This window comes from Oncorhynchus masou, chromosome 16 (genome assembly GCF_036934945.1).
Source record: "Oncorhynchus masou masou isolate Uvic2021 chromosome 16, UVic_Omas_1.1, whole genome shotgun sequence".
In the NCBI taxonomy this organism is placed as follows: Eukaryota; Metazoa; Chordata; class Actinopteri; order Salmoniformes; family Salmonidae; genus Oncorhynchus; species Oncorhynchus masou.
In genome coordinates, this window is record NC_088227.1 from 31758160 (window position 1) to 31784968 (window position 26809).

Here is a 26809-nt window from a genome sequence, read left to right on the forward strand (position 1 = left end):
TGAATTGTGATTGAACTGACATTTTTCCTGTTTGATTGCCTTACGGAGGGAATAACTACACTGTTTGTATTCAACCATATTCCCAGTCACCTTGCCATAGTTAAGTCACCTGCCATCTATCCATGGTTTCTAATTTGGCTAGGTTTTAATAGTCACAGTGGGAACAACATCCTGTCACGCCCTGGCCATATTCCAGGGTGTGACTAGGGTAGGCATTCTATGTTCAGTTTCTATGTTTTGGATTTCTTTGTTGTTTGGCCGGGTGTGATTCTCAATCAAAGGCAGCTGTCTATTGTTGTCTCTGATTGAGAACCATACTTAGGTACCCTTTCCCCCCCTGGGTTTTGTGGGAAGTTGTTTTCTGTTTTTGTGTCTGCACCAAACAGAACTGTTTCGATTTCGTTCATTCTCTTTGTTGTTTTGTTATTCAGTGTTCAGTTCAAATAAAAAAGGATGAACACGTACCACGCTGCACCTTGGTCCTCACCTCCTTCCACCAACAGCCGTTACACATCTGCTATACACATCCAGTCACTGTGTCAGTGTATATGTCGATGTTATTCTCAGAAGCTACCCGGAACATATCCTAGTCAGCGTGATAAAAATAATCTTGAAGGTTGGATTCCGATTGGTCAGACCAGCGTTGAATATACCATAGAACGGGTACTTCCTGTTTGAGTTTCTGCCTATAGGAAGGAATGAGCAAAATAGAGTCATGATCTGATTTGCCTATGGAAGGGCAGGGGAAGGCCATCCCGGAAGTTGGAGTAGCAGTGGTTGAGTGTTTTAGTGAGTACAATGAGTTGATATAACTTCAATAGTGTTTTCCTCCAATTTGATTTGTTAAAATCCCCAGCTACAATGCATATGGCAGGATATGTGGTTTCCTCTGGGAAAAGTTCAATTGCCCTGGGGGGTACGAACAAAGGATCCAATTCGGGAAAGTCTTATTCCTGGTCGTAATGCTTATTATTGCTCTGATTCCAACTGTATTCCAACTGATTCCAACTGTATGTAATAAACACAAAAACTTTGTGGGCTAATAATGTTAGAAGTAACATACAAAGAAACAAAATACTGCAAAGTAGTTTAGGAGGTAGAAGCAGAGCTTTCATGTGTATCGGCACCATCTTGAAGTGTGGTAAGAGCACTCCTTTGACCAGACCTAACCATAACCAGAGATTTACAGTACCTCAATACACATCTCCCTCCCTTCCGAACACACCCAGTTACCAGTTCTGACGGTGTGTCTCTCTAAGTTAATTTGCCACCTTGTCCAAAGGCCCTCATGTGTGTCTATCATGTGTGTCTATTTACTGCTCTTCCTCCTGACTGTTCTCAGATGCCTTGAGCTTCTTATCTTGTTATGAAAGCTGCTATGAATGAACATCTCACAGGGGTCAGGTCACGTCACCGTTGATAATGGTTACCCCTGCCGTGACCCCACTCTCCAAGGGTGTCTCAGGGGGAGTTGGTATATGGACAAAAAAAAACATATATATTTCCAATTCACACGTTTGTATAATACACACTTGTACATGTGTGAAATAGGACAAATGCAGTGCTTTTGGAAAATATTCAGACCCCTTGACTTTCTTCACATTTTGTTACATTACAGCCTTATTCTAAAATTAATTTTAAAAAAATGTTCCTCATCAGTCTACGCACAATAACCCATAATGACAAGGCAAAAAACAGGTCTTTAGAAATGTTTGCAAATAGATTTTTTTTTTAAACGGAAATATCAGATTTACATATCAGACCATTTACTCAGTAGTTTGTGGAAGCACCTTTGACAGCGATCACAGCCTTGTGACTTCTTGGGTATGACGCTACAAGCTTGGCACACATGTATTTGGGGAGTTTCTCCCAATCATCTCTGCAGATCCCCTCAAGCTCTGTCAGGTTGATTGGAGAGTGTCGCTGCACAGATATTTTCAGGTCTCTCCTGAGATGTTCGATCAAGTTCAAGTATGGGATCTGGCTGGGCCACTCATGTACATTCAGAGACTTGTCCCAAAGCCAGTCCTGCATTGTCTTGGCTGTGTGCTAAGGGTTTTAGTCCTGTTGGAAGGTGAACCTAAGCCCCAGTCTGAGAGTTCTGGAGCAGAATCTCTCTGTACTTTGCTCCAATCATCTTTCCCTCGATCCTGACTAGTCTCCCAGTTCCTGCCACTGAAAAACATCCCCACAGCATGATGCTGCCACCCGCATCACCGTAGGGATGGTGCCAGGTTTCCTCCAGACGTGATGCTTGGCATTCAGGTCAAAGAGTTCAATCTTGGTTTCATCAGACCAGAGAATCTTGTTTCTCATGGTCTGAGAGTCATTCATATGCCTTATGGCAAACTCCAAATGGGCTGTCATGTGCCTTTTACTGAGGAGTGGCTTCCATCGGCCACTCTGCCATAAGGCCTGATTGGTGGAGTGCTGCAGAGATGGTTGCCCTTCTGGAAGGTTATCCCATTCCCAAAGAGGAACTCTGGAGTAGATTGACCATCGGATTGACCAAGGCCCTTCCACCCCGATTGTTCTGTTTGGCAAGGCGGCCAGCTCTAGGAAGAGTCTTGGTGGTTTATTAATAACTTTTCATGTTCAAAGCTGTGCACTCTCCTCGAACAATAGCATGGTATTCTTTCACTGTAATAGCTACTGTAGATTAAGGCTGTAATGTAACAAAATGTTGAAAATACTATCTCAATACTTTCCCGAATGCACGGTATAACACTCACCAAATTGTTTATTTTTTTCCTTGACATGGTAAAATAACTCAAGCATAGATTGATAACTTTTTTCACATTTAAACAGTTACTAGAGACCATGAGTGACTTAAACAAACAATGCCACTGATTGGCCAATAGGAGGCACTGTTATTAGCATTCTCTGTCACGTTCTGACCTTTATTTCCTTTGTTTTGTCATTATTTAGTATGGTCAGGGCGTGAGTTGGGGTGGGCAGTCTGTGTTTGTTTTTCTATGATTTTGGGATTTCTATGTTTCGGCCTAGTATGGTTCTCAATCAGAGACAGGTGTCATTAGTTGTCTCTGATTGAGAATCATACTTAGGTATCCTGGGTTGCACTGTTTGTTTGTGGGTGATTTTCTATGTTAGTTGCTTGTGTCAGCACAGGTCTCATTTATAGCTTCACGGTCGTTATTGGTTTATTGTTTTTATATTCAGTGTTCAGTACTGTCTTTAATTAAATATTCATCATGAACACAAACCACGCCGCATTTTGGTCCTCCGATCCTTCCTTCGCCTCCCCTCTTCAGATGAAGAGGAGGAAGACCGTGACATTCTCACTTAAAAGCCTCTTTAGGATAGGACCCTTTTTTTCAATTTTCACCTAAAATTATATACCCAAATCTAACTGCCTGTAGCTCAGGCCCTGAAGCAAGGGATATGCATATTCTTGGTATCATTTGAAAGGAAACATTATGAAGTCTGTGGAAATGTGAAATGAATGTAGGAGAATATAACACAATAGATCTGGTAAAAGATGATACAAAGAAAAAAACCAACCGTTCTTTTGCATTTTTGAAATGCAAGAGAAAGGCCATCATGTATTTTTCCAGCCCAGCTGAAATTTTCAAAATGTTGTATCAAGACTGCCCAAATGTGCCTAATTTGTTTATTAATAACTTTTCATGTTCAAAACTGTGCACTCTCCTCAAACAATAGCATGGTATTATTTCACTGTAATAGCTACTGTAAATTGGACAGTGCAGTTAGATTAACAAGAATTTAAGCTTTCTGCCAATATCAAATATGTCTATGTCCTGGGAAATGTTTGTGTAACTTACAACCTCATGCTAATCGCATTAGCCTACATTAGCGAAACGTCCCGCATGGGACCCACCAATCCTAAAGATCCATCACCTCTTTTGACCAAGAGACCTGTCTTTCCTCATGCTGAACACATTTGCCTCAAGGCCACCAGGATAGATCTTGGACATTTTTTAAAACCTTTGAAAAGCTTCTTCTCATGAACCGTAAGTCCAAAAGGGATTGGTTAAGAGATGGCTGAGTTATTGATACATCAGGAAATCAGATTGGAATGTGTCCATTTAAAATCTTTCGTAGATCCACTCCACAACTATTTAGGCTCAAAGAGATTACCATGATGAACCATTTTAAGTTTGGCAAAGATATCTTAAAAAAATAAGGAAACTATATTAAAAATGAACTTTTTGGAGTATGTAACGCTAATGCTTACAATAATCCGAAAATATCTTCTTCTGATGGACTAAAAGTCACACTCTCTAAATGCAGTATTTAGACTCATCACAATAGTCCCTAAAGAGTTCGAGGTAATACATTTGATGCATTCAAAGATGGTCAAACATACCAAAAGATGCATATTAGAATATACACTAATGTGCAAAAATATGCTACAAATACTTCTAAAATCTTCTTCTCATGAACAATAGGAACAAATTACACCAGTTTGGAATGTAAGGCCCATGGTACAGGTCTTAACTTAGTTTGAGAAAAACGAAGGGATTGGTCAAAAGATGGCTGAGTTATTGACAAATCAAATCTGATTTTATGTGTACAATTAAACCATTATAAGTCCACTCCACAGTGGTGTGAAACTTGCCATCGCTATCATAAGTCCCTAACATATACCACACTGAATTTGGTTTTGATATCTCAAAAAACAAGGAAGCTATTAACAACTAATTATTTGCATATGTAACGCTAATGCTCAAAATCATCTGCAATCATCTTTTCCCCCTGAACCATACTTGAAATTCACTCCAGATTTGGTATTTAGACTCATTACATCAGTCTTTAATGGTTTAGAGAATAAATAGTTGTTGCGTTAAAATATGACCACACTGTACCCATAGATGCACTGCACCTATAGATGCACAAATCTTCTACTCATGGACCAAAAGTCAGATTGACTCCAGATTTGGTATATCGACTCAATGAATTAGCCTTTAATGAATTTCAGGATAATGAGTTGCTGTATTCAAAGTCGGCCACGCTATGCCACTAGATGCCACCCTGTGACACCAGGGCTCTAAGACCTGAACCGATGGACAACCTTACGTGTAATACATTAGAAGCGGTGGAAATATAAAGTCACCGCAACCTTAGATGGCTGCACCAGACCAGTTGGTGGCACTTTAGATGTCATTGGCACCATAGGCTACTATGGTGCAATATCTATTGATCCTGTGGACTTTGTTTCATGCAAATTATTAGTATGCAGATGAACAATGTCAAATATCATATATACTGTATGATAGAGTGCTTGCTTTGTTATCCTTCTAATCTTGTCCTTTTTATCATCTTGTGCACCCTGTTCATTGCTGCTCGGTGCTATATTTATTAATATTATTATTACTACTACCTGGCGATACATAAGTACTGGCTATGCTTTCCACACAGGACACAGGGCAGGCCACCTCACATGCCCTGTATGTTCTATCTGACTGGAACAGTTGGAACAGTTTCCTAATGTGGGCTAGTCCTCAAACAGCCAATGGTTTATCCTATGGGAGGCCGTATGTGCACAGCCCAATGTTTGTTTTAAACTTTATAGAAGAAATGCTGCATCGTGATTTTGTTTTTCCAACAAATTCCCAAATAAAACGTTCAACATATGTCTCAAACACTGTCCTCATGTCAATAACATATACTGTGTACAAGTAGACAGGTGGCACACACACACAATGGTTCTGTTTCAAGTTCAAGTCCGTGATTATGTTCAAGAACACGTTAGATTTTATTACAGCATCATCACCATTTCCCCTACAACAATTATGCAATGATGTCAATGGGAAATGTGCAGGAAAGTGTACAGTTCTGCGTGTTTTTCTCATGTGAGCCCTCAGAACTGTTGTGCAAATGCTTTGGAGGAGAGAGGCCACAGACCCTTTTTTCCTCTGTAAAATTTGACCTTATAAGCCAATCTGTTTCAACAGTGATATGTTTTACAGTCAGCTTTTACAATTGTCCCCCAGAGGCGAGGTGGATAAAAGAAACTCCATCGTCGAGGGAGGAACAAAGTTATTCTTCAAAATATTTGACCAACAGAAAATAAGACACTATCATGTCTTCTGAAGTACTAGTAGATCTTTCAATGCTCTCTGAAGATGTGAACACTTTTTTCCCCCCCAGAGCACATCGATGAGTGACAGTGCATCATGTTTGAAGCCATAAACTCTAACCCTATAACATTCAACCCCATAAGACCTTTGAGAAAAAAATGTAAACGCTATGTTCCAATGTTACAATTTGCTCCAAATCCTCTGGTAATATGGACATGAAATTGTGCAAGGTGGAGCAGGGACAGTTGTTTCTCTTCAGTGCCTGTTAGAGTGTTGAGCCCAGGCAGCAGTTTGGAAAGGATACAAAAACACCTAGATGCAGCTACGACCGGAAATTACTTTTTTTAGTAGCAGGTTTGGAGAACTTAAGAGGCATTTTAGGAGAATTAACATAGCAAGTTATGATAATTAGGTTAGGTTAGGAAAAGGGTTAGGGTTAGCAAAAATGCTCTCCTAACCTACTATGGAAAAGTCACTTCCAGTCATAGATGTTTCTAAGTGCTGTGTTTTTAGGACGTCCCATTTGGAAAGACAATTTTTCCTGGTCAGGTCACATGGAAACAGGTTATTTTCCCGCTGGGTTCACCCATACGGAAATGTATGTACGTACTACTGAAAGTCACTTTGGATAAAAGCATGTGCTAAATGGGATAATCATGATTAATTTATCACTTTAACTGTACCATTGAGGAAGTTTGATACAGAGCAGAGATGCTGTGCTGCAGGCATGTGTATGCAGGTTCATATGGGTCCAGAAGGGGGGTTAATACACCCTTGACGTCCTCTCCTCTCCCAAGTGCTGTCCTCGTTTGTCCCCTGCGTTGGAACAGTTGGAACAGCACCACGTGGAGTAGAGAGCAGAGCGGGTAGCGAGCTGTAGTTGTGGGAAAGGAACATGCACACACAAACCCAACCTCAACCCTGACCTTTCACAGAGGGGGGAGTGGGTTACTTACCAGGTTTTTTTTTTCTCCTCTCAGGCAATGCAAGGTGAACAACCTCTGCTACTTAAACACATGCACCACACACACACCAACTCTGCCCCACAGATCTTGTATTTATTTACCTTCTTGTGAATGATTGACAGGTGTCATCCTCACATCATCAAAGCTGCTAGAGGTCAGGGAGTCACTACATGTCATACTACTGTAGAAATGTATAGAGAAGCAATGGTTTACAGGACAACCCCCCCCCCCCCCCACCCCCCCATCCAGCTGTATGGTGAGTCAGTCATCATGTCCTCTTAATGATATAGCTGATTATCCAATATGGCGGTGGCCAAGAAATGTGCAACCCAGCTATGACAGCCTCCTAGAGTCTTCTGTGGGAGACGAAACAGGGACAGAATGTGATGAACAACAGAGATATCTAGAATAACAGAGGAAAGTATTAAACACATAATAAAATATATGTTTAAAGGGTGCAGGGTTAAGCAACTTTTGGCTTGGCTCAATAGGGTGTGTATAAATCTATTTAACATATGGTTTATATATATTACACTTACTCTACCTCTCCCCTCCTGTATGTGTGCAGATCCAGATTCATGCTCTTTGATCTGTGAGTACCTCTCCCCTCCTGTATATACACTGCTCAAAAAATAAAGGGAACACTTAAACAACACAATGTAACTCCAAGTCAATCACACTTCTGTGAAATCAAACTGTCCACTTAGGAAGCAACACTGATTGACAATACATTTCACATGCTGTTGTGCAAATGGAATAGACAACAGGTGGAAATTATAGGCAATTAGCAAGACACCCCCAATAAAGGAGTGGTTCTGCAGGTGGGGACCACAGATCACTTCTCAGTTCCTATGCTTCCTGGCTGATGTTTTGGTCACTTTTGAATGCTGGCGGTGCTTTCACTCTAGTGGTAGCATGAGACGGAGTCTAAAACCCACACAAGTGGCTCAGGTAGTGCAGCTCATCCAGGATGGAACATCAATGCGAGCTGTGGCAAGAAGGTTTGCTGTGTCTGTCAGCGTAGTGTCCAGAGCATGGAGGCGAACCACTCCTTTATTGGGGGTGTCTTGCTAATTGCCTATAATTTCCACCTGTTGTCTATTCCATTTGCACAACAGCATGTGAAATTTGTCAATCAGTGTTGCTTCCTAAGTGGACAGTTTGATTTCACAGAAGTGTGATTGACTTGGAGTTACATTGTGTTGTTTAAGTGTTCCCTTTATTTTTTGAGCAGTGTATATATGTATGTGTGGAGATCCAGATTCATGCTCTCTGATCTGTGAGTAGCTGACCTAAGCTGAACCCTCGACCATAGTGCATCTCTCTCTCTCTCTCTCTCTCTCTCTCTCTCTCTCTCTCTCTCTCTCTCTCTCTCTCGACCATAGTGCATCTCTCACTCACTCACTCTCTCTCTCTCGAGTGGGAAGGACTAACATCATCAAGTCTGCCGAGGCATGAGACCCACTTGGCTCATGATCCACTCGGTCTTTGCTCAGCTCCCTCTCTTTTTGTCCACTATTCTCTTTCTCTGAAACTCTTCAAACAGACACCAGATACATGATATGAAGCCCTACTGATTTACTTGCCTTGATATGGGTTGGATAAGGTTGTCTGTACATCTAGCTCTCTTTTCATTGGCCCCATACGCTCAGCCCAGACTAGCATCTGTTAAACATTTATCATGTCTGTCATGTGGAACCCTGCTAGCTGAGTGAACATACAGCTATATAAACTATGGGAAACTAAAAACAACATCTTGTCCTCTGCAGAGCCATGGTCTCCCAATCAAGCAGACAACTGTTTCTTCTCCTCCCCATCCCTCTCTCCTGACTGTCATTCTCTCAGTGCCATCTGAGGTAACAGGCCGGGGCTGTCGGAGCTGCAGATTTACTCAGCAGCACACGTCACCACCGGGGAAGCGCAGAACGCTCAAAATAGCCCAAATAGCACTGGGTGAATGGGGACCTAAGTGCTGCTTACCAAGGACTGATTCTGACAACAAAACTGAGCTTTTCAAACCGGATGTGAACAAGTGTCTGTCTCTCCACCCAGCCCCCTCAAATGATCTCATATTTTCTATGGTGATGTTAGACAGCCTGCTACTGCACTGCAGAGGGTGGAGATGAGAGCTGGTGTTTGGAAGCAACTCTGAGCATATTTATTTCTCAGTTTACAGAAATGGCACACGTTGATTAAGAATGTTGGCAAAGTCATGCCAGTTGGGGTTGATATAAAGCCTCACTCTGGGGGGGGGGGGGGGGGGGGAGTATACAATATTGGCTTAGTGAAAGAGATCTCAACCTAGGGCCAGTATGCTGACTAGGCCGAGCTGCTTCATGTGATCAGCTTGTCCGTCAAAGATCTCAGTGGCATTTTCTTATCTCTTTCTTCTTTTGGCCTAACGTGATCTGAGAGGAGGCATTCATAATGACCTATCTTACCATCTAAATGACATTCACGGATCTTGGATGAGTTTGTGTATCTGTATATAAGCAAAGTGAGCTGACAGTTTTGAGGCACACAGGCGACCAGTGTTCAAAGCCAGCCTATTCAAGCAGCCACACAACACATAGACAGGCTGTGGCTGGAATGTTGTGGAGGGCATAATATTGAGCATGGTTACATGCACATAATAATGTGATTATTGTGGATAGTCAAGTTAATATTATTGTTTGATATAAATGTTTACATGCTCTGCAAGAAGAGTGATTTCCCTAATAATCCTGTTTACATGGACACATCTGAAATCAAGCTACTGATGGAACTTTTTATAAATGCAGAAAATCACCAATCAAAATAAACCTTCTACAAGTGACTGCTTTTTTTGAGTATTGACATAAAAGTGTGTATTTGAAAATTATTTGCAAGGTGCACACATTCAGTTTTTCTGAACTCACTTCTCTCATGGTTAAGAGGGAATCTTGCGCTACCCGGTGCTGGTACATGTGCAGATCAAATACACCACTGGAACGCTGATTAAGCTGTTTACACGTCATAATATTTAGAAAGATTGCTCAGAAAAGCAGCTGTTTTAATCGGTGTATGCTTACTTCGATTCTGACCTGACGCCGATTAAGATAAACAGAGTCAGGTGTTTCCATGACTAATGCCAATACTCGGCCTACTGCCATTGTCAGTTTAATATTGAATCATTAGTGTGCATGTAAACATACTCACTGACTGTCCACATGCAGACCAGACATGTAATCTCCAGTATTCATTTTTCAACCCTCTTCAATCAGTCCAATCCACAATGAGCAGGTGACGTAGTGGTAAGAAAGGTCTGTATAGCTGCACCAAGCACCACAATGGTCTCTGATTAGGACACTCTTCTATTCTGATGTGGCTTCATGCCTTTGGCCTTAGCAACAGGGAATGCAAGTGGAGACTTCAACATGAACACATTTTCAATAGGTTACAAATGAATAAATCTATCCCTGTCCAAAAGTAGTGTGGTGCGTTGTTAGCCAGCTTGTAACTTAGCTCAGTGAGATCTGTAGAAGCCTGCGTAATTGCACGCCGTTTTCGTTGCATAAGGGGAAAAGACATGCAGGGTTTAATTATGAGCAGAGAACAAAGGAAACATTGAGGGTTTTTCGTGTTTCACAATACACAGTCTGTAATACCTAGAATTTCATCAACTATGTCTTTGTTAGAGAGCCCAGTTTCCAGGAGAAGCCCTTATACCCAAATGTGCACAGATCTTTATGGTGATTGGCGTCTAGTTGGTTGTTAGTACAAATTAGCAACGCCCCCCCTGTGGTTTAATGTATAGCCCATTACACTGGCGGTACAGGCCTCTCTGGGGCTGTCCTCAGATGACCTCCATTCACCCATTCTGTTTGTTTATTCATCCCATCAGCCTTCCATCCCTCTTCTTTCATATTACTGACAGTTCAGGTCAGGACTGGATAGAGGCTTCTCATGCTTTGACCCGAAGCCACATTACTACGATTATTCTAGGACTGTCCTTCAAGTTCAAAGCGCTCAGTGATGTGTGAGTTGTTTGTGTGTTTGCACGCGTGCATACATGTCTTTGTGTGTGCATGTGATCATGTTTACTCAGCATGTTTGTGGGAAATAAACAAGTCGAGAACATTGATTTCAAAGGTTATCCCTCTCCACATCAGTTCTGGATAATGTGATTTTAAATGTGATTATTTTACTAAACAATAGATCTATCATCTCCCTGAAAGTTGCTAGAATTAAATGCTGCAGGATTTGAGGCATTGTTTGTGAATATTAAGCAACAGTGTTGGTGGTTGGTGTTTGGATCAGTTCCATATGTGGCCAGTAGAGAGAGGTAGTGCACCACAGCAGAATATGCCCAGGAATCTGAGGTACTCAGTAGTAATCACCAACTGAGACTTCTATTGTAATCTAACGTTAGCCAACCTAAATATCAGCCTCCTGCCCCGAGCCTCTACACTCTCCTATAGACCTCAGACAAACATGTGTTCAACCCTGGTTCATCTTTGCCACCTGGTTAAATGTCTTGTTGGAGTTTCACAAAGTCAAATGGCCCTTGGAAATATTTGGTTCATGACTGATATGGGACGAATCACTCATGGGGGGGTAGTGTGAGGAGGGTGATGGTGTGTGAGAGAGAGAGTGACGTGTGTGCTATGGTAAAGGACCAGATCAGTCAAATGTAATGGGAAGACGTCTGTTCTGCATCAGCTCAGAACTGCCCCACTGGAGTGATGAACCTCAGAACTGCCCCACTGGAGTGATGAACCTCAGAACTGCCCCACTGGAGTGATGAACCTCAGAACTGCCCCACTACCCACTGGAGTGATGCACCTCAGAACTGCCCCACTACCCACTGGAGTGATGCACCTCAGAACTGCCCCACTACCCCACTGGAGTGATGAACCTCAGAACTGCCCCACTGGAGTGATGAACCTCAGAACTGCCCCACTGGAGTGATGAACCTCAGACCTGCCCCACTGGAGTGATGAACCTCAGAACTGCCCCACTGGAGTGATGAACCTCAGAACTGCCCCACTGGAGTGATGAACCTCAGAACTGCCCCACTGGAGTGATGAACCTCAGAACTGCCCCACTAGAGTGATGAACCTCAGAACTGCCCCACTACCCACTGGAGTGATGCACCTCAGAACTGCCCCACTACCCACTGGAGTGATGCACCTCAGAACTGCCCCACTACCCCACTGGAGTGATGAACCTCAGAACTGCCCCACTGGAGTGATGAACCTCAGAACTGCCCCACTGGAGTGATGAACCTCAGAACTGCCCCACTGGAGTGATGAACCTCAGAACTGCCCCACTGGAGTGATGAACCTCAGAACTGCCCCACTGGAGTGATGAACCTCAGAACTGCCCCACTGGAGTGATGAACCTCAGAACTGCCCCACTACCCACTGGAGTGATGCACCTCAGAACTGCCCCACTACCCACTGGAGTGATGCACCTCAGAACTGCCCCACTACCCCACTGGAGTGATGAACCTCAGAACTGCCCCACTGGAGTGATGAACCTCAGAACTGCCCCACTGGAGTGATGAACCTCAGAACTGCCCCACTGGAGTGATGAACCTCAGAACTGCCCCACTGGAGTGATGAACCTCAGAACTGCCCCACTGGAGTGATGAACCTCAGAACTGCCCCACTGGAGTGATGAACCTCAGAACTGCCCCACTGGAGTGATGAACCTCAGAACTGCCCCACTACCCACTGGAGTGATGCACCTCAGAACTGCCCCACTACCCACTGGAGTGATGCACCTCAGAACTGCCCCACTACCCCACTGGAGTGATGAACCTCAGAACTGCCCCACTGGAGTGATGAACCTCAGAACTGCCCCACTGGAGTGATGAACCTCAGAACTGCCCCACTGGAGTGATGAACCTCAGAACTGCCCCACTACCCACTGGAGTGATGCACCTCAGAACTGCCCCACTACCCACTGGAGTGATGCACCTCAGAACTGCCCCACTACCCCACTGGAGTGATGAACCTCAGAACTGCCCCACTGGAGTGATGAACCTCAGAACTGCCCCACTGGAGTGATGAACCTCAGAACTGCCCCACTGGAGTGATGAACCTCAGAACTGCCCCACTGGAGTGATGAACCTCAGAACTGCCCCACTAGAGTGATGAACCTCAGAACTGCCCCACTACCCACTGGAGTGATGCACCTCAGAACTGCCCCACTACCCACTGGAGTGATGCACCTCAGAACTGCCCCACTACCCCACTGGAGTGATGAACCTCAGAACTGCCCCACTGGAGTGATGAACCTCAGAACTGCCCCACTGGAGTGATGAACCTCAGAACTGCCCCACTGGAGTGATGAACCTCAGAACTGCCCCACTGGAGTGATGAACCTCAGAACTGCCCCACTGGAGTGATGAACCTCAGAACTGCCCCACTGGAGTGATGAACCTCAGAACTGCCCCACTGGAGTGATGAACCTCAGAACTGCCCCACTGGAGTGATGAACCTCAGAACTGCCCCACTGGAGTGATGAACCTCAGAACTGCCCCACTACCCACTGGAGTGATGCACCTCAGAACTGCCCCACTACCCACTGGAGTGATGCACCTCAGAACTGCCCCACTACCCCACTGGAGTGATGAACCTCAGAACTGCCCCACTGGAGTGATGAACCTCAGAACTGCCCCACTGGAGTGATGAACCTCAGAACTGCCCCACTGGAGTGATGAACCTCAGAACTGCCCCACTGGAGTGATGAACCTCAGAACTGCCCCAGTCGAGGGATGAACCTCAGAACTGCCCCACTGGAGTGATGAACCTCAGAACTGCCCCAGTGGAGTGATGAACCTCAGAACTGCCCCACTGGAGTGATGAACCTCAGAACTGCCCCACTGGAGTGATGAACCTCAGAACTGCCCCAGTGGAGTGATGAACCTCAGAACTGCCCCACTGGAGTGATGAACCTCAGAACTGCCCCACTGGAGTGATGAACCTCAGAACTGCCCCACTGGAGTGATGAACCTCAGAACTGCCCCACTGGAGTGATGAACCTCAGAACTGCCCCACTGGAGTGATGAACCTCAGAACTGCCCCACTGGAGTGATGAACCTCAGAACTGCCCCAGTGGAGTGATGAACCTCAGAACTGCCCCACTGGAGTGATGAACCTCAGAACTGCCCCAGTGGAGTGATGAACCTCAGAACTGCCCCACTGGAGTGATGAACCTCAGAACTGCCCCAGTCGAGGGATGAACCTCAGAACTGCCCCACTGGAGTGATGAACCTCAGAACTGCCCCACTGGAGTGATGAACCTCAGAACTGCCCCACTGGAGTGATGAACCTCAGAACTGCCCCACTGGAGGGATGAACCTCAGAACTGCCCCACTGGAGTGATGAACCTCAGAACTGCCCCACTGGAGTGATGAACCTCAGAACTGCCCCAGTCGACTGATGAACCTCAGAACTGCCCCAGTCGACAGTTAGCCTCGAGGTTAGAGCGTTGGGCTAGTAACTGAGAATCCTGGAGCAGATAAAGATAATGTCGCTGTGCAAGTAGACCTGGCCATGTCCTCACTTCCCTGCGGGGGAGTTGGGATATGTAAAAAAGCATAGCTGGCTGACAACTTCATGAAAACAATGTGAGATTCTGGATGGCCAGATTGCTAGCAAGAATAACAAGAAACACAGGGTTTTTGTTGCTAAACAACCAACCTGTCTATAAGCAACCCCCAAAATTATTTATTATTAACTTTTGATGTCTCTTCTTTCCACCAGATGTCCATAGAGTTCTGAAACCATGGCTGGGTTAAACTGCAGTTGAAACCTTCAGGATACATAACACTGTTATAACAGTTATGACAGCTGATATCCCGCATGTCATCAATGCGCTGCAAAGCACACAATGCTTTGCAGACGTTTGATTAAATGCTAAAAATAAAACAAATACAATTGATTCAAAAGGGACACCTGTTCAGCTTGCTAGTATGCTGTGCTGTGTTCAATTCTGCAATTGATAGAGTAAGTGAGCACATCCACTCTTCAGTGGCTACATTCACCAGCCCATTTATTTGGTGCATTTCATACACATTCTGCCCAAAGTCAAAATTACAACTTTAAGTTTCAGAATAAATTACTCAAATAAATAACACACACGTGACCAACACCCCCTTGAATGGCTTTAGAAGATAGAAGCCATTGCAATGCCTCAAAGTCAACCATATTTTTAGATTAGCAGCCATCACTCACCTCATAGCAGTATCCCACTAAAGAGGCATCATTGTAACAATATTCCATGAAGAGGAAGTACATTATTTATGTCACACACACAGAAAGACAGAGAGAGATCTATGGTTACAGCATGGTCCATGAACAGAAACTATTCATCACAGGATACCTAACTAATACACAGAATACAACCCTCAAAATCAACACAGAGATGAGTCATACTACTGACAGTACTATCATATTGCTCCTAGGAAGTGGCATGAGTTCTTTGTTTATGACCTACTGTGTTTGTTATAAAGTTGTAGGTGAGGCTTACTGTCAGCATGCAAAGTAGACTGAACCTCGGCAGCAAGAGACAAATGACACAGAGGCCAAGATGTTGCCACTGTTAGGTCATGAGCTGTAAGTAGTATGAACGTTCACATTTTGGAGGGCACAAAATACTATAACTGCCCTTCTATTTTTTCAAAAACAATGACTCTGAGTTTCTACTTTTCACACACTCTCTGTCCAGTCCCTGTAGTCATATCACTCTCTCACTAGTCCCTGTAGTCATACCACTCTCTCTTACTAGTCCCTATTGTCATACCACTCTCTCTCTCCAGTCCCTATTGTCATACCACTCTCTCTCTCCAGTCCCTGTAGTCATACCACTCTCTCTCTCCAGTCCCTATTGTCATACCACTCTCTCTCCAGTCCCTGTAGTCATACCACTCTCTCTTACTAGTCCCTGTAGTCATACCACTCTCTCTCTCCAGTCCCTATTGTCATACCACTCTCTCTCTCCAGTCCCTGTAGTCATACCACTCTCTCTCTCCAGTCCCTGTAGTCATACCACTCTCTCTCCAGTCCCTGTAGTCATACCACTCTCTCATTAGTCCCTGTAGTCATACCACTCTCTCTTACTAGTCCCTATTGTCATACCACTCTCTCACTAGTCCCTGTAGTGATACCACTCTCTCATTAGTCCCTGTAGTCATACCATTCTCTCTAAAGTCCCTATTGTCATACCACTATCTCACTAGTCCCTGTAGTCATACCACTCTTTCTCACTAGTCCCTATTGTCATACCACTCTCTCTCCAGTCCCTGTAGTCATACCACTCTCTCACTAGTCCCTGTAGTCATACCACTCTCTCACCAGTCCCTGTAGTCATACCACTCTCTCTCTCCAGTCCCTATAGTCATACCACTCTCTCTCCAGTCCCTATTGTCATACCACTCTCTCACCTAGTCCCTGTAGTCATACCACTCTCTCTCCAGTCCCTATTGTCATACCACTCTCTCACCAGTCCCTGTAGTCATACCACTCTCTCTCCAGTCCCTGTAGTCATACCACTCTCTCTCCAGTCCCTGTAGTCATACCACTCTCTCTATTCAGTCCCTGTAGTCATACCACTCTCTCTCCAGTCCCTGTAGTCATACCATCATTACTGCTCCTGCAGTCATTTTAGCCTCAATCAACAATCCCTTTTAAAATTGTGCACTTTGCAGCGCATTGATAAAATGCTCAATTATCGCAAATAACATTGATTCAAGTAGAGAAGTGACTACAAAACAGACACATACAGTTCAGCTTGCTAGATGCCATCTTGCCTAATCTTATCTTTCTCTGCTTTGATGAAAAACATTTACATTTACGTCATTTTGCAGACGCTCTTATCCAGAGTGACATACATTTTCCATACTGGTCCCCCTTGGGAATCGAACCCACAACCCTGGCGTTGCAAGATCCATTCTCTACCAACTAAGCTACAAGGGAGGAGAGGCAGGAGTTGTGAAGACCAGTGGTGGAAAAACTGCTGTCCTTCAGGGTCACAGCCAAGCTATTTGTCATCTCTTCCTGGTACTCTCCCTGATATTGATCATTTCTCAGTACTTATTAACCATTATAAACTGGGTGGTTCGAGCCCTGAATGCTGATTGGCTGACAGCCGTGGTATATCAGACTGTATTCCACAGGTAAGACAAAACATTTATTTGAACTGCTCTAATTATCTTGGTAACCAGTTTATAATAGCAATAAGGCACCTTGGTGTCTTGTGATTTATGACCAATATACCACGGCTAAGGGCTGTGTCCAGACACTCTGCGTTGTGTCATGCTTAAGAGCAACCCTTAGCTGTAGTATATTGGCCATATACCACACCTCCTCAGGCCTTATTGCTTAAGTGTCCAACACACCTGGCTTCCCAGATTAAGGGGCAAGAATGAAAGTCAGTAGACACTGAGGCCTGAGGGGTACAGTCTTTGAGTCCTTAGCCCAGAAAAGCAAGCCCAGAAAAGCATGTGCATATCATCTAACCAAGTGTTCACTAACCTTTTCTGGGTCAAGATCACTTCCGGAGTCGATCCGATTTTTTTTTTACATGACTGAAAAAAAACGTAATCCTATGCAACATTAAGATATTGAAAACAGACACTGTAGCAATGAGGTTTGTGCAGTTGGCTATAGGTCCAACACATTATCACTGCATATTGGCTTTACTTGAATTGCCCTGCCAAAGCATTTTTGTTTGGACCATTAAAATATATTTCAAGTTTCAAAATTTGAGGTAGGCTATGTGAACACACCGGTTATAGATCAATTGTTGTATTACTTGTGAGCATACATTTACAGCTGAGTGAGCATACATTAAAATCATTTTTTAATTTAATTTAGTTTACTGGGCTGATGGTGCATGCATCTGATGGTCAGTCTCAGTGGAGGTAGAGAGAGAGCAGCAGACTGACGATCTGCCTTTCAACGTCACTCCGCTCTCCTTTTCCTCTGCTGACACTGACCAAAAAGGGTCTTCCAGCTGATGGCAAAACTCGAGTCACACTGCATTATTTAAGTAAACTCCCAATTGTAACGGCTTTCTTTATGTGAAGGAGAGTCGGACCAAAATGTGGCGTGGCTATTGAGATTCATGTTTAATGAAACAAAGGAAACACGAATCAATACAAAAACAATAAACGTAACGTGAAAACCAAAACAGCCTAAACTGGTGCAAACTAACACAGGAACAGGAACAATCACCCACAAAACCCAACACCAAACAGGCTACCTAAATATGGTTCCCAATCAGAGACAATGACTCACACCTGCCTCTGACTGAGAACCATATCAGGCCAAACATAGAACTAGACAAACTAGACATGAAACATAGAATGCCCACTCATATCACGCCCTGACCAAATAAAACATAGAACATACAAAGCAAACTATGGTCAGGGTGTGACACGAATGCAGTCCATTCTCCTTGCTAATGTGCAATCATTAGAAAATAAAATTGATGCCCTACTATTAAGATTATCCTACCAACGGGACATTAAAAACTGTAACATTTTATGTTACACAGAGACGTGGCTGAACAAAGAAACGGACAATATAGAGCTGGCTGGATTTTCCATGCAGAACAGAGACGCTACCTCTGGTGAGACGAGGGGTGGGTCTGTGTGTCTTTTTTGTCAATAACAGCTGGTGCGCGATGCCTAATATTAAAGAAGTCTCGAGGTATTGCTCACCTGAGGTAGAGTACCTTATGATAAGCTGTAGACCACACTATCTGCCAAGAGAGTTCTCATCTATATTATTCGCAGCCGTCTATTTACCACCACAAAGTGAAGCTGCCACTAAGAAAGCTCTCAACCAACTCTATAAGGCCATAAAAAAAGAAGAAAATGCTCACCCAGAAGCAGTGCTCCTAGTGGCCAGGGACTTTAATGCAGGTAAATTTAAATCAGTTTTACCCTTTTTTTTTACCAGCATGTCACATGTGCATCCAGAGGAACAGAAATCCTAGACCACCTTAGCTCCACACACAGAGATGCATACAAAGCTCTCCCCCGCCCTCCACTTGGCGAATCTGACCACAATTCTATCCTCCTGATTCCTGCTTACAAGCAAAAACTAAAGCAGGAAGCACCAGTGACTCACTCAATACGGAAGTGGTCAGATAACGCAGATGCTATACTACAGGACGGTTTTGCTAGCATAGACTGGAAAATGTTCCAGGATTCATCCAATGGCATTGAGGAATACATCACCTCAATCACCGGCTTCATCAATAAGTGCATCGATGACGTCATGCCCACAGTGACCTTACATACATATCCCAACCAGAAGCCATGGATTACAGGCAACATCCACATCGAGATAAAGGCAAGAGCTGTCACTTTCAAGGAGCGGGACACTAATCCGGATGCTTATAAGAAATCCCGCTCTGCCCTCAGACAAACCATCAAACAAGCAAAGCGTCAATACAGTGTAAAAAAATGAAATCACACTCGTCAGATGTGGCAGGGCTTGAAAACTATTACGGACTACAAAGGGAAACCCAGATGTGAGCTGCCCAGTGAAGCGAGCCTACCAGATGAGCTAAATGCCTTTTATGCTAGCTTCAAGGCAAGCAACACTGAAGCATGCATGAGAGCACCAGCTCTCTCAGTAGCCGATGTGAACAAAACCTTTAAACCGGCGAGACGGATTACCAGGACGTGTACTCAAAGCATGCGCGGACCAACTGTAAAGTGTCTTCACTGACATTTCCAACCTCTCCTGACTGAGTCTGTAATACCTACACATTTCAAGCAGACCACCATAGTCTCTGTACCCAAGGAAGCGAAGGTAACCTGCCTAAATGATTATCGACCCATGGCACTCATTTCGGTAACCATGAAGTGCTTTGAAAGGCTGGTCATGGCTCACATCAACAGCATCCGGACATCCTAGACCCACTCCAATTCGCATACCGCTCCACCAGTTCCACAGATGATGCAATCTCAATCGCACTCCACACCGCCCTTCTCACCTGGACAAAAGGAACACCTATGTGAGGATGCTGTAAGACGTGAGTAACTGGTGGCAGGGAAGTCAAACGCAGGAGAGCAGAACGTAGTGAATAGCCGGAGCATTTTCAAATATAAAACTAACGGCAAATAAAACAACAAACACATGGGCACAAAACCTGTAACGCACCAGTAACACATAGCATGAATAACTTACAAATAAACAATTCCCGACAAGGACATGGGGGAAACGGAGGGAACATATACCAGTCTCCTGAACATATCCCCCCCCCCTTAAATGATTTAGATGCACTATTGTAAAGTGGCTGTTCCACTGGATGTCAGAAGGTGAATTCACCAATTTGTAAGTCGCTCTGGATAAGAGCGTCTGCTAAATGACTTAAATGTAAATGTAAATGTTTTATTCCTGCTACGTTACTGCAGACACGGTCATCTGAGCCATCCGATTGGTCAGCGGTAGGCCTATAGTGCACTTGATTTGATCTTGGGGCCCGTGGGGAAGACGGAGTTTGTCCCTTCAGACACATGAAACGGTTCAAAATCTGAACACTTCGGCTTCCCGGCACACAGAGCAGCTGAATCGGGTGCACCTACAGCCAACTGCACAAGAGGAATACAAAAACAAAATAGGAACGCAATGCTTTAGAGTTGGGTTTTTTACAGAAATATTTGGCTAGAGATGCCTTGGGGATCAATCAGTCGGTCACAATTGACTGACCACTGATCTAACCCCTCTACTGACCCGAGAGAGAGAGAGAGAGAGAGAGAGAGAGAGAGAGAGAGAGAGAGAGAGAGAGAGAGAGAGAGAAGACAGAAGACAGAAGACAGAGTAGAGAAGAGAGAGTAGACAGAGTAGAGAAGAGAGAGTAGAGAGAGAGAGAAAAAAAAACACAGACAGACAGGTCAGACAGACGGTCAGAGACGAACCGGGAGTGTGAGAGAGTGCAATCAAGAGAGAGGAGGAGTACAATCAAGAGAGAGGAGGAGTACAATCAAGAGAGAGGAGGAGTACAATCAAGAGAGAGGTACATTTGTCTAACAAGGTCAGTGTCTAGTGCCGAGTGATTTATGCTTTTTGAGGTCGGTTCGGTTTCCGTTAGATTATTACAAAATAATTACAGTTTTCAATTTTGATTATTTTTTTAAACATTAAATGCACTGTGGGTTGAATACTGTAACTGAATAAAACAATTAATAAAAGTCCCATGATGGTAGTGACTTCCCATTACTGCTTATCACTTATTAACCATAATTTATTCACATTACTTTAATAAAATATTTCAGTTGTTGTATATATTACATTTGTTTTATTTGATTAATTTGTTATTTAATTCCAAGTCATCTGCGCAATGGATTTAGGTCATTGTAGTTAATTACAGCGTTTTATGCTCTAACCTATTGGACATTTCAACTCCCTACTACTGTACAATGCACAGTTCAGGCGGGATCGGATTTATCTCTAGAGAAACTGTGCGATGTGCGCATTGAGCTAACAGAAAAAAACGAATGAAATGGAATTAAAATAATTGAACTAATTGGTCAATTAGTTGTTTAAAAAAACAAAAATAACCAACATTTCAGTTAATCACTCAGTGTCTACTCAAACTCTAGTTTGGGGGGTTCTATAGCATCAGGCTGTGTTCTGAGGAAGCCGACCAGGAGTTCATAGGTAGCGAACACCACCATGTTGACAGGGAAGGCACGTAGACAGTTGATACCCAAGCTCCTAAAAAACACCCCTGACCCCTCCATCCTGACTGTCTCTGTGATGCAGTGGACAAAGCCCTTGTATCTCTTGATATCCCTGGCTCCGTCCATCTGGAGGCGAGCCTTAATCACGTCCATGGGCGTACCCACTGTCCAGCCGGTCATACCAGCCACCCCGCCAGCCAGCATCACCCCTGTCCACTCTGAGAATCGCAAGAGATAGGGATTAGGGTTAAATGCTCTATCTATGAACTACAACAATAATTACTTTAACCATTTGTAGAGTAGAACACATTCATAAGAGGCCAACGTTGTCTCCTGTTGAGGACAGAAGCTCACGCTTTGGACCAATAGAAAACCAGCTGGAGGGTCAAAAGGTAAGCTTTGGACCAAATAGAATCTCACCCACCTGGTCCCTTCTTTCCAGGTGGGGTGAACCACTCACAGAGTGTGCTGTAAGTCAGGAAGTAGGTGGCGTAGGACGGTCCGTCTCTCAGCATGAGAGGCAGAGCTCCCCTGTAGAGCCCCAGTACCCCCTCCTCTCTGACGATGGTCAGGAGACAGTGGACGGGGCCGCGGTACTTGGGTTTGGGCAAGTTGGCCCCTTTTCTGGCTCGCATGGACTCTGTCTGACACTGCAGCCTGACTTTCACTATGTCGCCTGGTGACATCACTGTCACCTGAGAGACCAGAATAAGGAAACGGGACAGTCAGTGAATTCACATACAGGTTGGCAGTTACTCACTCATTACACTGTAACAGGACTACCATATTTTAAAACCAAATAATGTCAATAAATCAAATAAACTGTTATTGGCCGAGTACACATATTTTGCAGATATTATCGCAGGTGCAAAAAAATGCTTATGTTTCTAGCTCCAACAGTGCAGTAATACCGAACAGTACAAAACATTACACACAATTCCCTCAAGAAATTGAGAAATAAATTAAGGAATATCAGAACAAGCAATGTCAGAGTCCAGAATATAAATAAATATGTATACTATGGTGTGTACAGACAGTATGGGCAGTATATGAATAGAAAAGGTGTGTACAGCAGTAGCTACATTGGATGAGCTTTGACTAGAATACAGTATATACATTTGAAGTGGATAGAACAGTATGTAAACATTATTAAAGTGACCAGTGTTCAATGACTATGTACATAGGGCAGCAGTCTCTAAAGTGCAGGGTAGAGTACCGGGTGGTAGCCGGCTAGTAAAAGTGACTATGTTCAAGGCAGGGTAATTGGCAGAGGCCGGCTAGAGGTAACAATTTAACAGTCTGTTGGCCTAGAGATAGAAGCTGTTTTTCAGTCTCTCATCCCTGCTTTGATGCACCTGTGCTGTCGCCGCCTTCTAGATGGTAGCAGGGTGAACAATAAGGTCCAAGTCTGGATAACATGACATTGTCCTCCCTTAGAAAGTAAATACATTGGTCATACAATCACAAATCCTGTGAAAGTTAATTCTGGAAAACAACAACAAAAGAATATATATCCTCAGAAATAAAACTCCTCACCGTAGCCACACCCCCGGCCAGGCCGGAGAGGAAGATTTCTGGTTTGGTGTTTGGGGTTCCTGGTCCTCCCCTCAGCTGACTGAGACACTGACGGCAGTTCCTGTACATCCCAAACACCACAGAGGAAGTCATGGAAACCGTGGTAACAGGTAGGGACATCCCCTTGAAGAAGCCATGGACCTGGAGGTACAGGAGAGAGAGGAGGGTGGGTCAGTGTGCTTCTCAGTTTAGACATTAAGATAAGGTGACTGATGAACCAACTGATTAGGACTGCTTGATGGCGGAAAGGTTTGACACTCACCCCTTCTTTAGATAACGTTGTTATGAAGCAATGCCAAATTCCAGTGAACTGCTTCTGAGTTTGTATCCTCACCTGTCAACGTCAGGAAGAGTTCAGCCTAGCAGGAGTTATGTCATCACCAGAATAAGGCTCATGGCAACATCTTTAGGTATGTACAGTATCAGTCAAAAGTTTGGACACACCTACAAATTCAAGGGTTTTTCTTAATTTTTACTATTTTCTACATTTTAGAATAATAGTGAAGACATCAAAACTATTAAATAACACATATGGAATCACGTAGTAACCAAAAAAGTGTTAAACAAATCAAAATATATTTTATATTTGAGATTCTTCAAAGTAGCCGCCCTTTGCCTTGATGACAGCTTTGCAGACTCTTGCCATTCCCTCAATCAGGTTCATGAGGTAGTCACCTGGAATGCATTTCAATTAACAATTAACATTTTTTTTAAAATAGCCCCCAAAAAAATAGCCCCAAAATAGCCCCAATTTGGTAAAAAGATCAAGTACATATTATGGCAAGAACAGCTGAAATAAGCAAAGTGAAACGACAGCCCATCATTACCTTAAGACATGAGGGTCAGTCAATAAATAACATTTCAAGAACTTCTCAAGTTTCTTCAAGTGCAGTCGCAAAAACCATCAAGCGCTTTGATGAAACTGGCTCTCATGAGGACCGTCACAGGAAAGGAAGACCCTGAGTTACTTCTGATGCAGAGGATATGTTCAATAGAGTTAACTGCATCTCTGATTGCAGCCCAAATAAATGCTTCACAGAGTTCAAGTAACAGACACATCTCAACATCAACTGTTCAGAGGAGACTGCGTGAATCAGGCCTTCATGGTCCAATTGCTACATAGAAACCACTACTAAAGGACACCAATAATAAGAAGAGACTTGCTTGGGCCAAGAAACATGAGCAATGGACACAAGACAGGTGGAAATCTGTCCTTTGGTCTGACTGAAGGAAAAGCGGCCAACAAGTGCTCAGCATATGTGGGAACTCTTTCAAGAATGTTGGAAAATCATTCTTCAGAAAGCTGGTTGAGAGAATGCCAAGAGTGTGCAAAGCTGTCATCAAGGCAAAGGGTGGCTACTTTGAAGAATCTAAAATGTATTTAGATTTGTTTAACACTTTTTGGTTACTACATGATTCTCTATGTGTAATTTCATAGTTTTGATGTCTTCACTATTATTCTACAATGTAGAAAATAAGTAGGTGTGTCCAAACTTTTGACTGGTGTGGTTTTTCTCCACTTCAATAAAACACATTAACATCAAAACACTTACCTTTACTGTATCAAGCGGATATCCCACAGCAACACCACATGCCCCTGTGTTTAGACAGAGAAATGGAAATGATAAAGACCACACACGTAGCAGACTCGGTGACATTGTTATTACAATGTTATTATAGCTAGCTTGATTGGTGAATGATGACATCTGTGTTAGCTAACCATCTTAATTAAGCAAAGGTGTTACTGTGGTAACATGACCACATTTCTATCACCAAATGTAAATGAAGGAGTTGCTAAGAAGACTAGATACATGTATGAGAGTACATCAGTCTGCCATGCTGGTCCTTGTTTACAACATCCTAACATTGTGATGGCATAACAATTTTGACTGCCACACAACATTAAGTTGATACTTTGTAATACTGTAAAAAAGGTATTTGACACAAAGTAACATACAGTAGGTGCATGAGGTGGCCTGGTTAATCAAGGAGGATAGACTGCCAAAGATGTTACTATGTTTAGAAAAGGATTAGGATTTGGGTTTTGAGGCCTTCTGGACATTCCTGAATTGAACTGTATTGATTTCAATGTTGGACAAAAAAACTGGGTTTGAATCAGGTAATGTTCCTCTCACGAACTCTACAAGCCAGAATGTTGAATACAATTATATTTTAACCACTTTACTGGTTGTCTATGCAGTTCGTTCTTTTGGCGGTAGGAATGTAAGACAATATATGCACAGGAAAGTATAATTACATCAACCTTTCAAAGCGCTGGTAGTGTGTTCAGATTTCTATCACCATGCACAGAACAATGTAATCACGCGCACGAGCCTGCAAGTATGCATGCATCTCATTGTATACATGTATTTTCATATTGTGCGCATGCTTCAGGTCTATATAAATCTGAAGGCAATACCAGTGCTTTGAAAAGTGTATGTAATTATACTTCTCTGTGTACATATTGTCTTACATCCCTACCGCCAAAAGAACCAACAGCATGAACATGGACAAAGGGTAAAGTACCTTCAAATATAATTGTATTCAACATTCTGGGATATTGAGGTCGTGAAAGGACTCTTTCCTGATTCAAATGCAGATTTCTGCCCGACAGAGATTTCAATGCAATTCTAAATCGGGTTTCCAGGTAATATTCTCATGTACAATTATATAGATTATTATATATATAGACTTTCTATATACACAGAGTCCTAGGCTGTTACGGTATAACCTCAAAAGCCCACAAAAGGAGTGGGGTCACAAACTTCTATAACGAACGAACCTCCAAATATTATTGACGACGCACACATAATTTCTATGAATGATATTTTCCATGAGCTTGTTATTCAGGGCTCGGACAACCGACATTGATATTAGGCGACGTTGTTTTTAAATAACGCTATACAGCCTCGAGATCACAATAGGTTACGTACCTCCTATGGATCCTGCCGCGAAATCGGCAATATGCATTCTTCAATCATACGATAACTTGTGTGAAAACGATATCACTGCATGTTTCTCATGCTTCCTCTGATTGTCGTTGTGTAAACTGTTTTCCCTGTTATAGAAGGACTATTCGAGCCAGTTATGTGAAGCTTCTGCGTCCTTCATACCAAAATACCACGTGTATGTTCGGTTGAGGGTTACGAAACAGAGGAGCCGAGTGTAGCCGAATAATGCCGAAGTTGCCATTGATAGGTTCGTGCGCTTCAAAACAGCCATCGTGTCTAAACAATGACAGTATATGAAGTGTCAAAGACACACTGAAACAGACATTGAATGGCTTTATCAAAGCTTTTGAAAAAATAATTACAAATGTAATAGGACTATAACAACATATTCAACATAAAAATGAACTATCCTTACAAATGCCCTCTAAGCAAATGTTATTCTAGCACAAAACCAGTAATTGTTTAATGCTAAATATCTCAAGATACTCATTGAAGTTATGCCACGTTGAGAAACAATTCAGCTTTTGTCTTAGAAAGAAGCATAAAGGCATATTGTGTCTAAAACTAGTGTCTAATACGGAGAACTGT

At 43.3% G+C, this 26809-nt stretch overlaps 1 protein-coding gene across 1 annotated transcript; it reads right to left on the bottom strand.

Moving 5' to 3' along the window:
• Nucleotides 1-18101: 18101 nt before the first annotated feature.
• slc25a47a (solute carrier family 25 member 47a) lies at nucleotides 18102-26399 on the bottom strand. The gene is made up of 6 exons (XM_064991482.1): nucleotides 26204-26399; nucleotides 24824-24867; nucleotides 23533-23604; nucleotides 23232-23411; nucleotides 22120-22390; nucleotides 18102-21913 (listed from the first exon to the last, which is right to left on the bottom strand). The coding sequence occupies exons 1-6, from the start codon at nucleotides 26238-26240 to the stop codon at nucleotides 21600-21602; spliced, it is 918 nt and encodes a 305-aa protein (XP_064847554.1). The 5' UTR covers nucleotides 26241-26399; the 3' UTR covers nucleotides 18102-21599.
• Between the last annotated feature and the right edge of the window lie 410 nt (nucleotides 26400-26809).

Bases quoted from the DNA above. Each gene is read 5' to 3' on its own strand.
- slc25a47a (XM_064991482.1), bottom strand. From the start codon at position 26,240: ATGCATATTGCCGATTTCGCGGCAGGATCCATAGGAG. The intron at 23,605-24,823 runs GTAAGTGTTTTG...TGACGTTGACAG, and splicing joins ATCCGCTTGATACAGTAAAG to GTGAGGATACAAACTCAGAA. The intron at 22,391-23,231 runs GTGAGGAGTTTT...CTGGTCTCTCAG, and splicing joins TGGCCGGGGGTGTGGCTACG to GTGACAGTGATGTCACCAGG.